General features: G+C 35.9%; 1 protein-coding gene across 8 annotated transcripts in view; it reads left to right on the top strand.

Moving 5' to 3' along the window:
• Nucleotides 1–13651, top strand: part of LOC106085824 (protein outspread) — a 561373-nt gene that overhangs the window by 307379 nt on the left and 240343 nt on the right. For all 8 annotated transcript variants that reach the window (XM_059364395.1, XM_059364394.1, XM_013250248.2 and 5 more), the window contains one exon: nt 763–843. In XM_059364395.1, coding sequence (XP_059220378.1) covers nt 763–843 — 81 coding nt within the window. The remainder of the gene's footprint in view (nt 1–762; nt 844–13651) is intronic.

The following is a 13651-nucleotide window of genomic DNA, read 5'->3' as shown; positions in this document are numbered from 1 at the left end:
GCATTGGTAGCTCTTGCAATGCTTCTGGCTGATTTTCGCTCCAAAATCGACATTTCTGCTTATTTACGTACCCATTGAGCCAAAAATGAGCTTCTTCCATAAAATGGAAGAAGCGCGCGATGAACTTTTTTAACAGAGCACGCATTTTGATAATAAAATTCAATAATTTGCAAGCATTGTTCGTTTGTAAGATGATTCATGGGTAAATTATAGACCAAATTAACGACGTTTGACAGTGAAACAAAACACGAAACGTGCGTGAGCTGTTAAAACCAGTGTTGCTAAAAAGATAATAGCTAAAAAGCACCCTTTATATATAGATGACAACATATATAAATTACGACATACATAAACTATGTTATAAAGTGATAATGATATTAAAACAAATTATATTCATAGTTGTGGACAATGAATTTCAAGTTAAGACAAAAGAGCCTTTTGCATATGTTTATAGTTGTTATAGTTATAGTCACATGTCTGTATGTGGAGGTGGCGATCCTCGTCTATCTCGTATAAATTAAAGCTGATTGTCCGCGACTGCAGTTGTAGCTACTCCTCATGGAGCATTCTACTATCCGCAAACTGTGGACGCGCCCGGTAGCTCGCAGCCAAGCTTCTCGTGATATTAATGAACACCACACAGATCGGAGCTCAAAGTTCCAGGCTGCGTGGTGTTCATAGTTATCCCGTTATAGTTATGTTTATTTGTATTATCCTCAATTAAATTAAATCAAACTAATGTGTAAAATCTTCTTTTTCTAGGCTTCCCGCAAGGTTTCGAAATGTGGATATTTATTTGTAGCACCAGATTGGGACTTTAGCAATCCTCTTTATAGAACAAAGGTAAGTACTTTAATGTCCATTAGTTAGTTGGAAAATTGTGGATATGGGTTTTGAAAACTGTTGACAAACTCTAAAATTCTTATTGGTGCCACTGTTTTGAGGCACAGGGCTTAAGCATTTGAGGACCCTTAGCGCCATATTGGATGCAACTTTTCCAAATTTAATTTCACTGTGTTATGTTTACTGCATACTTATTCAGTTGTCCAGTGAGAAGGCAGAAAAAAATTAGGATTAGAGGTGGTGATACAAGGACCTAGGGGAACTCAGAAAGGATGCTAATTATATGCAGCAAGAACCGGAATTGACAGAGATTTTTGGAAAGCTTATAAGGATAAGTTTAAAATTTATAAGAAGAAAGGAAGAAAGTGGGAAAGTCCGAAAGAGATGACTTTGCAAGGTTAATCGAGCAAATCTCAAATGTAATGGATACTTCACGATTAAAGAAGCTAATGGCCAAGAATTCTTCATTCACGAGAAACCTGCAGAAGCAGGACGGGGAGCGAACGGTTGTGTTGTTAAAGGCTTGTATAGAATTTGCTTATATACCTCAATCTTGGATGAGAGTTAAGGTGGTTTTTATACCGAAGGCAGTGAAGCTGCAATTTAGTGCGTTACGGATAATAGTCTATTCACAGAAAGATCTTAGAAAGAGAATGGGACCGGTTGTGGCATATATTGCAGTGAACTTGACATCAACGCCTTTTTGTGAATGCGTTTTGACTGCCGAATTTTCCAGGCGATAACTATTTCGGCAGAGATTGTGCTATCCAGAGCAATAGATCCATCTAACATCTGTATCCTCAGCGATAGTCAAGCAGCATGAAGGCTTTAATTGACACGAGTATAAGAGTTCAAGTGTTGGGTCGTTGTCAAGAGGTTTTAAATTGTCTCCAGAGGAAACATAACCTGGCTTTATGTTGGGTTAAAGCCAGGTTATGAGAGAAGGCGGTTCTGCTTGTAAGATCCGATTTAGACCGTGCTACTGTGTCCATAATGGACTTATACCCACCAAATGTTATGGAATTAAGAAGCATTATAAGGCTACATGGCCAAAAACGCGAACAAACAAAGCTTCTGTGGGACGAATGCTCGAAATTGAAAATATATAGTCCGTTGTCAATGGAGAAGGCACAGGACATATTAAGCTATGGCATTCACGTTCTTATTTTAAAACAGGATATTGGATTTTTTTTTTTCGTTACTACTTTTGGTAGATGTAGGTCCCCCAACATAAACATAGTCCTTAACAATGTAGGACTTAAATTAAATGTCTTTGACAGTAGAACAGAAGTTTGATATTAATGCGAGTGCCAAGTAAACGGATGGCCACATCACACGCAGAACACCCCCAACTATATTCTAGAATGTCCAGATCCCCTGGAAACCAGCTTTAAAACAATTTAAGTACAATCCATTTTAACAAGCCATTTAAGGGTGTAACGAAGCTCACCGTGCCAGCTAGTTTATTTTTAAAGCAAATTATTTATGTTCACTCATCATAAACTCCCAATTTTATTGGAGTTTATGAGAATTAACTGACTTTGTTTAAACGTTGATATGACTTAATTCGTAATTTTTAGTTCTAATTTGGTGAAGAATAATTTTGCTATGAAAATGAGCCTGAAATTGTGATATAGTTTGGTTACCTTGATTACCTTGGTTTTGTGTATAAACTTAGAAGGAAACTAAATTCTGAACAATAATTAAAATCTCTTCAGTCGTCCCATAGACTTAGTACCAAGAATTTATTTTAAAAAAATCTAAAAAAATATTCTTCTGATGAAAGGGCTATACAAAAGTTAAGCTTACTTATACATACGCATGCATTTTAATGCTTACAAAGTATAGGGAACCAAATTATTGGGTTTTTAGAGGGAGGCCACCGTAGGGCGGAGGTTAGCATGTCCGCCTATGACGCTGAACGCGTGGGTTCGAATCCTGGCAGGCACATCAGAACATTTTTTAAGCGGTGGTTATCTCTTCCTAATGCTGGTGACTTTTGTGAGGAACTTTGGCATGTAAACTTCTCCCCAACTAGGTGCGGATCTGCGGCACTCCGTTTGGACTTGGCTATAAAAAGGAGGTCCCTTTTCATTGAGCTTAAAATGGAATCGGACAGCACTCATTAATTTGTGAGCAATTTAACCCAGTTCCTTAATTGAATGTTTATGGGCAAATTTGCCTTTGCACCCTACACCACATTGGATACACAGGCTAAGTCGTCGAATTTAAAATTTGCTTAAATTTGATATGTAGAATTTCGATGAAAATCCGTATATATTGTAGCAGCCATAGAGTAAATCGTTGTGCAAAAATCGACTGATAAATGCGTTAGCAAAGGCCTTGAAAGTGCAAAACTGAATCAATTTTTATGAAATTCGTCAGTCATCAGAAGGGTTATAAGAGAAACCTTCGTGCCATGTTTTGTAAAGATCGGCTAACAAATCACTTTATTATTGAGTATTATTCAATATGGAGCCATATCTAAATCTGAACCGATTTCTATTAAATTCAATAGCAATACCGGGAGTCATAAGGTAATCCATTGTGCCAATTTCCGTGCAAATCAGTTAACAAATGACCAAATTATTACAATACTAGTCCAAATCGGACGAACATATATATGGGAGCCTTATATAAATCTAAATCGATTTCTATTAAACAGACAGATAGATAGACATAGCTAAATCGAATCAGAAATTCTGCCTTAATCGGTAAGTTTATCAATGGGTCTATCTCTCATCCTTCTGGGCGTCACAAACAAATTCACTACTACAGTAATGGTGTAGAGTATAATCAGGAATAAATGTTTGGACTATTTTACTCCACTTTAGTTTATAATAAAAAGAAAATACTCAAATTGGCAATTTCGCAAGTCTTTAAAGTTACATCATTTGGTTAAATATTGTGGTCTTCCACCATACTTATTTCTTGGTATGTGAGTAGAAAGAACAGTCACCGTTTAGCATCAATGACCTCCCAGAAGGATTTCCAATCTATGTTCTGCTTGATTGGGATAACATTAATCTTCCGGCATTGAAGGGCTACATGCAATTTATGCATTATCATCATTCCTTAATTTCAAAAGAACATTTCCCATATCCAATTTATTCGTTTGTCGTCTTTTGAAATGCACAAATGTTCAAAAAGCACTCTGGCATAGCCTTCCACCTTCTTTTGTTTATTGTCTCAAACACTTGAAGCTGGATTATGGCTAACCTTCAAAGTTTTCACACTTGTGCTTGGAGAACTGAACCTCTGGTTTATTTGTATTCAACCTTTATTTTGCATACAAAGTTCTTCGTGTGTATGAGTGATTCATAATCCACATTTCGAACACACTCGAGGCGTTTAATTGTGGTTTAATTTTTACACCTACCACCATGAAATGGGGAGTTATTAACTGTGAAGGTACTTTGAAAGCGGTCGTCGCCACAGTTGTGGTCCGATCTTTACAAAACTTTGCATGACATGTTTTATTTGACGTCCCAATACGTGTTTTAAATTTCTTAAAAATCGATTCAGATTAAGATATAGCTTCCATATATATTTTTTATCCGACATGGTCTATCAAGGTTGTTGTAGCCACAATTTTAGTCCGCTCTTAACAAAATTTAGCCTGATATGTTTTATTTGGCCACCAAAACGGTTGCAAAATTTCATTAAAATCGGATCGGATTCAGATATAGCTCCCATATATATATATATATATATCTTTCATCCTATATGTCCCTTAAAGGCTGTAGTACCCACAATTTTGGTTCTATCGTAAGAAAATCTTACAAGGTTCTATATAATATTTCAATAGGTATGCAAAATTAAAATCTGACTAGATTTCAACATAGGTTCATGTATTAAAATGAGTATGTAGACTCGGCGGTGTAAAGTGTCAATAGTCGCTCATCCGCCCGACTTTTGCCTTTCCTTACTGGTTTTGTTGTGAATTCACTCCGCAAAAATATACTGCGGCAATAGGTAGTTATTTTCCGAAAAATTTTTAATTACTCAAGGATAGCTACGTTAGTTTTGTTCACTAGGCGATTGATGATCTGCGTCCGCTTCCAGTGGAGCTTCAAATCTAGAGCTGGGGAGTAGGCCTAGAGTGGACTCCAAAGACCCGATAGCTGCGGTGGTGGTATCAGACCGCAGCATGTTGTCTTCTTCTGAGGCTCCACTGTAACTGGAATTATAGTCGCGGACAATCACCGGTATCGAGTGGAGCGTCGCAGTGAGAGGCCGGGTGGCAGCGGCTCTTGCTTAAAAATTGAGTGCCTTTCATTAACCAAAGGCTATAATGTTCCCGCAGCAATTGGTCCTATGGACCGGAACTAGCTTGGTCACCTGCAGGAGCTTCACGAGGATCACTATCTCCACATGCAAATGTGGCTACAACAACAACAATATTTAAGATATTCCTTCACGACCAATGTCTGAATAATTGGTACAAAGGATTCCCTCATATCCTGAATCTATACCTCGGAGACAAAGGGACTGCAATACCAATCTTTTAACCTCCGACTGGGCGATTGTTAGATTGGATAAGGCTGATGGAGATCGGAGACATGCAGTATTCTTTTTAAACTCCGACTGTCTCGGAAACCTCAGCAAGTCTTAAAGAGTAGTATCCTACGTATTGAACAAGTTGAAGCTGAAGGTGTATAGAAGCGGTGGAGTGTTGCTGAACACAGCAGGCGTTGCTAAACACTTGTCTTAGGAATTATCGACCACATCTCTAAAGTATTGCGTATTGCAGAAGACTTACAAAATCGAACGAATCTTCTGAGAGTGAATTCCTGGGGGACTCAGACGACGGAGCTAACGCAAAATATGCGTCCTGACTATGGTCCGGTTTCTGCAGATAAATGTCTAGCATTGTTGTAAAGGGAATTAACCTACTTTTATTACCAGGAATAGGCAGAAGATACTAAACTTCACCTTTGAATCGGAGAATATCAGAGGAAGGATTCGAGACTGAAAAGTGTTAAGGGAAGCTTAGTTTAGTCAGATATTGGAATCAATTTATTTTATTATATTTTTCCAAAATATGTCAAATTCATACAATGTCGATTTTGTCTTCATATTGGATACCTTTTGTTTGTTCAAAAACGAAACAAATAGGGTTAATCATTAGATCAAAAAAGGGTCTGCTTGTATCAGCATGCCATATATACCTGAGAGATGGGGGGACACAAAGGTCACATTCCAAAAGCGGGAATGCCTTACAATACGAGAGCGAACTATTTTCGTCTATTAGTTTGTCATCCTATATGCTGAAAATTCTAGACAGGTTGGTAGAAACATAGCTTAGGGCAAAGATCCCCGGAGATTGCCTGTCTCGACAACACTATGCATATATTGGGTTGCCCAAAATGTAATGGCGGATTTTTTAAAAGAAAGTAAATGCATTTTTAATAAAACTTAGAATGAACTTTAACCAAATATACTTTTTTTACACTTTTTTTTCTAAAGCAAGCTAAAAGTAACATCTGATAACTGACAGAAGAAAGAATGTAATTACAGAGTCACAAGCTGTGAAAAAATTTGTCAACACCGACTATATGAAAAATCCGCAATTACTTTTTGGGCAACCCAATAGTAAGGGCAAGTCTTTGGAAATAGACCTTCACGACCTAATCGCCTCTTGTGGTTTTCCTACACTCAGAGGAAAAACAAAATTAAACAAAGAATTTTGATGTTGACTCAAGAATGAGCGTTGGGCAAAGTCTATCAACGCATAAAATTCTTATTTCAAGAATCTTCATTCTTGATTAAAGGTTGTCCATTTTTATAATGAAATATTGTAGAATTAACTTGTTCAATCTTGATTTAAGATCGCAACAGTCTAAAATTAAGAATGAAACATTGTAGAATTAAGATTGTTCAACCTTGATTTAACAATGAAACGTTATAAAATTTAAAATGTACACTATGCTTAAAAATTTTCTTTTCATTTTTTAGATCATTCCAATAATGATGTATTTAAAAACAAATATATATTTCGATGTAAAATTAATATTAAAATTACTAGCTGCTAAATTTATTGGGTCCTTTTGCTGATTATAGGTCTTTTTTACAGGGCTCTCTGATATAAATTTGTTAAGTTATCCGCAATCGACAGTGTGATGAGAGTGTAAAAAACAAACTTACCAAGTCTGGGTTTCTATCATCAGCGTATACAGGCCAGGCCTTCAAGAATTCAACGCTGCTGAGGGCCTTGGGGTCTTTTCGAATGTTTTCTGCCTTTTCTCGCCAACTTCATCCCGATTCGACATATCTCCGCTTAGCGATGCTTTTAGTGCTGAAGCAAATGAATAGTCTACTTCACAATATTCTTCTGCTATATGGTGATACTTCTTCTGTAACATTATTGGAGTGCATATCAACAGATATGCACTCTATTTTTTCTTCTTTGCTTTGGTAATGACATATTTTGAGTAAAGCTTGCCAGAAGGGTTAGTTTTTTTTAAGGGTATATAGTTATAGTCCTGAAATAGATGCATGTACATATTAGAGTTATAGAAGCTCTGCTTTGTAGCATAATCATTCAATAACGATCTTCCCTTTGATATTTCTTCCAATAAAGTTGCAAAATCCTAAATAACAAAGACAAGTAAGAGCGTGTGGTCTGAATAGATCTTTAGCTTGATACAACTCTCATATAAACCGATCTCCTGATTTTTGCTTCTTTAGCCCCTACAAGGCGCCATTCTTCTCCGAATAGACTGAAATATTACCCAATGACTTTTACATTGTTCAGCGTTCAGTTCATTTATGGTCCGAATCGGACTATAACTTGATATAGCTCCAATATTATAGCAATTATTTCCTTTTAGCCTTTGTTTGCCTATAAAGAGATACCGCGCAAAGAACTCTACAAATGATATCTATGGTGGAGGGTATATAAGATTCGGCCCGGCCGAACTTGGCACGCTCTTACTTGTTTTATTTAACTTACTTATTGAAGACAATCATTCCAATTTGATACATCAACTACGGGAGAAACCACTGAAGCCGAATGGTTACTGTTTCGCAACCATGCTCGGATTTTAGACTTGATCAAGTCTGCGTCATCTTCAATTCCTGACTAAAAATGATAAAAAAAAACAGTAAAACAATCCATAAAGTAAAACTCCATAATTGATAGGTATATTAAACGTCAACACCTACCATATACTTTCTCATTGCAAAGCCCTCGTTGCGAAACATTGCCCGTGCTCCTATGGCTGGAATAGTCTCTTTTATATCTTTTCTGTTTAAATATTGAAAGCTAGCATAATTAACCTTGGCGGCTACACTACAATATTAATATTTGATTTTAATTTTTTGCCCTAATCACAAAACAAACTAACCCTTTTTGGTAAGGGGAAACATCGGACAAGCCAGCCTCTTTCAGCCACCTGGTCAACTTTTTAATGCCTTCTTTGATCTTCGGATGGGTGATTCAATTATTTGAAAAAAACCGATGCATTCAATTTTATCGCTGAATCTGCTTGTTCATTGTTTAAAACTTGATGACTTTTTTCTTGCAACATAGCAGGATCTTGATCGAAAGTACTTTGCACTTCCACGCTTTGGAGACGGCCATGTTTTAAGATAATTCAGCCTCTACTATGGTCACAGGGTCTTTATTTTCCACATACAAAACACCGTCCACTAGATTTAATTTCATCGACATCGTCTGTATCACACGAAATTTAACAAACTAATGATAAAGGAATCAGCTGCTTACGAATCAGTATAACCATATTAAATCTACATTGAACAATCTTAAATCAACATTGTATACTCTAAAATCAACATTGTAATTGTACATTCTTCAATCAAGATTGTTTCATCTTAATTTAAGAAACAAATAGAAACAATATTAAATCACGGTTGAAAATTCTTGATTTTATGTATTTCATTGTAAATTTTCTTTAACAATGGACATTCTAGATTAAAGAATGGCCCATCTTATTTTGGCAATGCCACTTTTCCCTCAGTGTATATATCAGCTGTGTTTTAGGTTATACAAATTTGAACTTTGCATTTTATGGATTTTACTCTTGATATTCTCTAATAAGATTTTCTGGTCTTTCCTTGGCATTCGTAATGTCAACCATAAAGAAAGTTCTCTAGATGGTATGCTATTTTCGGATCCATTTTGTTGACTTTTGTTTTTCTTTTCCTTCTCTCAAAATGCATAATATATTTAAAACAGAGTTTATGTTTTTTTTGTATTGTTGCAGTTAATCTGAGACTAACTATCAGTGTTTTATTGCCACGATTCTCGTAATGTTGATGATGGACAATTACAACAAATCATCAACACTAACCGAGGGAAGTTTATAAATTCGGAAGGGAGGCATTTAAATTGGTTTGGACTGAAATTGATGTGACTCCGGTTTTACTTGCAATATTCTGGAAAATATCTTTAATTATACACTACCATATGGAAGTTTATATGTGTACTTGAGTAAAACAACCATGGATATATCTGTGTGTTTATCTTTTTGTGTCCACTTTTGTACAGTCAGTTTTGGCGCCCATTTTGTGACAATGGTTTTTTGATACATCTGTTTAAGATTCCTTTCGTAATCGAAAGCATTAATTAAGCAGCAGAAATTTATTAACATTTCCAATGTATTTCGCCCCGATTGTATTGAATTTTTCCCGAAATTATTCAGTTGATGCATAGTTGAATTTCTCTGTCATTTCTTCGTCAAAGACAGTCAGTCACTCACTCACTCAGTCCTGTTTGCTTTCTTCAACATGCGGAGCTTTTGCTGACTACTTGTTCGACGCTTGTATTGAAATGACTTTGTCAGCCAGTCAGTCCATTCGTCCAACCATCCGTTCAGCCATTTGCTTGCCTGCCGTCTGCCAACTTGTCTTTCATGCAAATGACAAGTGTTTATTTTTGAATGTGTTTTTTTTATTCTTCATAATTTTTTATTGATCAAATGAGGTTTTTTATCTTTGTTTTTAGATTGGATTTTTACTTTATATAAATGTGTTTTTCTTCTTTCGCTGCCCAAACCAGCAAATTGTCTTGTCATATGAATTGCTCTTAAAATTCTTTGTCGTATTGCTTAAGCTTATGATCTTGGTAGATGATTATGGCCATCATCCTACTTGCGATAGTGGGACAGAGTAATATAGCAATGTTCATATGATGACTGTTGCCGATAAACCTAGACAAACAGAACCTCATTCAAATGTAGGAACGAATGGTCTTTTCCATTTGGTTTTCCAAAACTAGTTTGACTTACCCGAGAAAAGTGCGTGCGCAGTGTGTGTGGTTCATGTCGTCGCTCTTTGTATGAATTTCTTTTAAGAAAACATTAATTGCCCATATGGACTGTCAATAAAGAAGATGACAATTCACGATTTGTTAAAAAATCTTCCTTTTTCCATTTTGCAAACGAGAGAAAGATATGCAGAAAGGCGGAATAGGTCATTATTTAGTGAAAACTGGAAATCATTTCACATATGTACTATGAGCATCAAAAGTGAGTCAAAACCCATTGAAATTTGGTCTATTGTAAGATAGCGGTAAGAATATTGAATATATTATATATTTACCGTTTTTACTTAAATACAATATTCTTGCAAATGTATAAAATTTTAGAAATTGATATAGCCTATGTAATTGTTACAATAATCTTAAAAAATACAAACATTTTACGGGTGTTGACAATCTTTTGACACTCAATGTATATACCTTTTTGAACTAAATTTCAATTAAAAACCAGAAACATATATTCATTTTAATTCCACACAAAGTTTTGGTTGCGCTTGAATTAAGACTTCCAAATTAAAAGTTTATGCTACGCCGGAAAGAGTCTTCTTTAAACTGTTGTAAAATATCATATTGGTTATTCAAAGTTCCTAAATTTTTTCCGACGTCTAGTAAGTTATTGAATTTCTGAAGAACGTATTTCTGAAGTCAAAAGACGCCTTCGACAGTCACAGATCTCCCAACGAAATGACTGAATGGTTTGATATTCACTGGTTCTGACTGACGGATCACAGCTATCGAAATGAATTCTAGAGCAGATAAGCTTGCACAATAAGGATCTTCCTTCCACATTCCAGATGAACTAGAACCTGAGGGTATGCCTCAAGCGACATGAAATATAGTTATTCGTTGCGATAAAAAGCCCGAAGAGCAACGAATGAAATATAGTCATAAATTGGCAGAAGTAAACGCTCCAATATTATAAAGCCCAATCTAATAGACTGTTTGTTGATGTCGAAAAGAAATCGGGGCAAATATTAGACAGTCACTCTGATCCGAATTCATTAATGCAGACCGTTTTTATACCCTCCATTATAGAATATGGGTATATTAATCTAGTCATTCCGTTTGTAATACCTCGAAATATTGACTAGTTAGTAATTCGCCCAATATTTGAACATTTGGAAATCGGTTCTATGTAAATCTTCTTTATAAACCGATCTCCCGATCTTACTTCTTGAGCCGCTGGAAGGCGCAATTCTTATCAAATTTGGTTGAGATTTTGCACAATGACGTCTGCTATGATCTTCAAGTATGGTATGGTCTATAGCCTGATATGGCAATCTCCCGATTGTACTTCATAAACGCGATTTTCATTAAAATATATGAAAAATTCATGGGATTTATTGCCCGACCTAGCATTATCCTCATGCGTGCAAAAAACTTGACAAAGGCGATCCATGAAGTGTATAAGATTAGGTCCGGTCGATCTTAGCATGTTTCTACTTGTTGGTATTTCTTTCCGATGAATTGTTAGCTCTTGTGACATTAAGAAAATCGAATTATATATCCAAATACTTCCTTATTTGCTCGATTCGACAAACAGGCCATAAACTTAAAGAAATCTATTTTATTATTTTCGTTGACTAGAACGAAATACTCACTTATCGTGTCATCGTAACAGAACATCAAACTGAAAAAACAAGGGTTTCATGTAACTAGTTTTGCTCAAGCTGTGAAGACGTCGAGAAAAGGGAAACTATAGAACAGGGATTCCAGTTTAGCTTCTTAATTCTTTGAATACTTGTTAGAATTGTGGGCTAAGAACATTTATGAACATGATTTAAGTTGTTTTAGCCTAGTTCAACGGCAGGAACTAACAAGAATCCGCTCTGAACATACACTTAGGCTAATAATCAGCTTGTTGTGCGCTTTTTATACTTTATAAGTTAGGAATTCGTTGCTACTCTCAAAAATCTTACATTGTCGCCCCTTATTCATTTCAAGTCTGGTATTGTCCTCATCTAAGTGTCAGTGTTTATTAGCCGCAAAATCCGGCAAAGACATAAAAAATGCTTTACCGCATAGAACACTCATAGAAAAAAGTTTGCTGAAAATAGCAAACACTGTCTGCTAAAAATTAGTAGTTAATTTTGCTGCTCTCGTAGCAATAGTTCTGCAATTACACCAGTAATACTGGAATTTCAGAGTAGAAGGCTTTCTGCTGAAAAGTCTGTTGTTTCCCTAAAAATGACTTCTGCTTTATTATGATGTGGACGTAAGAAAAAAACAAAAAGCACATATGTAAATGTGTGTCTCATTAAATTTAGATACAAAAGGCCATGCCAGCCATATGCACATTAGTAGAGCAGTAACAAAAAATGCGAGCTGGCTCAGCCACATTTCGAAATGTATACCTACGGATGGATCTGGTAGCTTCTTTACAGTAATATTCCACAAATTAAAATCATTTCTTCCAACAAAAATCTAAAAAATGTCTAAAGTAATCAAAACAAACCATAAAAAGTAGCAGAAAAATTTTTTTCAGCAGACTTGTGTTCTCAAAACAGCAGATTTTGGTAGTTGAAATAGCAGTAATAAATGTTTGCTAATACAGCAGCCCTTTGTTTGCTGATACAGCAATAATGTCTGCTTTCCCATTTTCAGCAGACAAAAACTGCTGTTTTAGCAAACATTTTTGCTGTTTTGAATAACAAATTTGGTTGAGTGTAGGATATAATCAAAACTGACTAGAATAAAATCTGCAATTTGAGAACGGCAGATTTTTTTATTAAAATTTTTTTAATTTGAATTTTCGCTCTCACAAAATTGCTATTTTTATACCCTCCACCATAAGATGGGGGGTATACTAATTTCGTCATTCTGTTTGTAACTACTCGAAATATTCGTCTGAGACCCCATAAAGTATATATATTCTTCATCGTCGTGACATTTTATGTCGATCTAGCCATGTCCGTCCATCTGTCCGTCCGTCCGTCTGTCTATCGAAAGCACGCTAACTTCCGAAGGAGTAAAGCTAGCCGCTTGAAATTTTGCACAAATACTTCTTATTAGTGTAGGTCGGTTGGTATTGAAAATGGGCCATATCGGTCCATGTTTTGATAAAAACCGATCTTTTGCATGACGTGTTTTCTTACGATATCCAACAACTGTGCCAAGTATGGTTCAAATCGGTCCATAACCTGATATAGCTGCCATATAAACCTATCTTGGGTCTTGACTTCTTGAGCCTCTAGAGTGCCCAATTCTTATCCGATTGAAATGAAATTTTGCACGACGTGTTTTCTTATTATATCTAACAACAATGCCAAGTATGGTTCAAATCGGTCCATAACCTGATATAGCTACCATATAAACCGATCTTGGGTCTTGACTTCTTGAGCCTCTAGAGTGCGCAATTCTTATCCGATTGGGATGAAATTTTGCACGACGTGTTTGGTTATGATATCCAACAACTGTGCCAAGTATGGTTCAAATCGGTTTATAATCTGATATAGCTGTCATATAAACAGATCTGGGGATTTGATTTCTTGAGCTTCTAGAGGGCGCAATTCCTATCCGATTTGG

Source organism: Stomoxys calcitrans, chromosome 3 (assembly GCF_963082655.1).
Source record: "Stomoxys calcitrans chromosome 3, idStoCalc2.1, whole genome shotgun sequence".
Lineage (NCBI taxonomy): Eukaryota > Metazoa > Arthropoda > Insecta > Diptera > Muscidae > Stomoxys > Stomoxys calcitrans.
The sequence above is the reverse complement of the archived record's forward strand: the minus strand, read 5'-3'. Positions and strand labels throughout refer to the sequence as shown.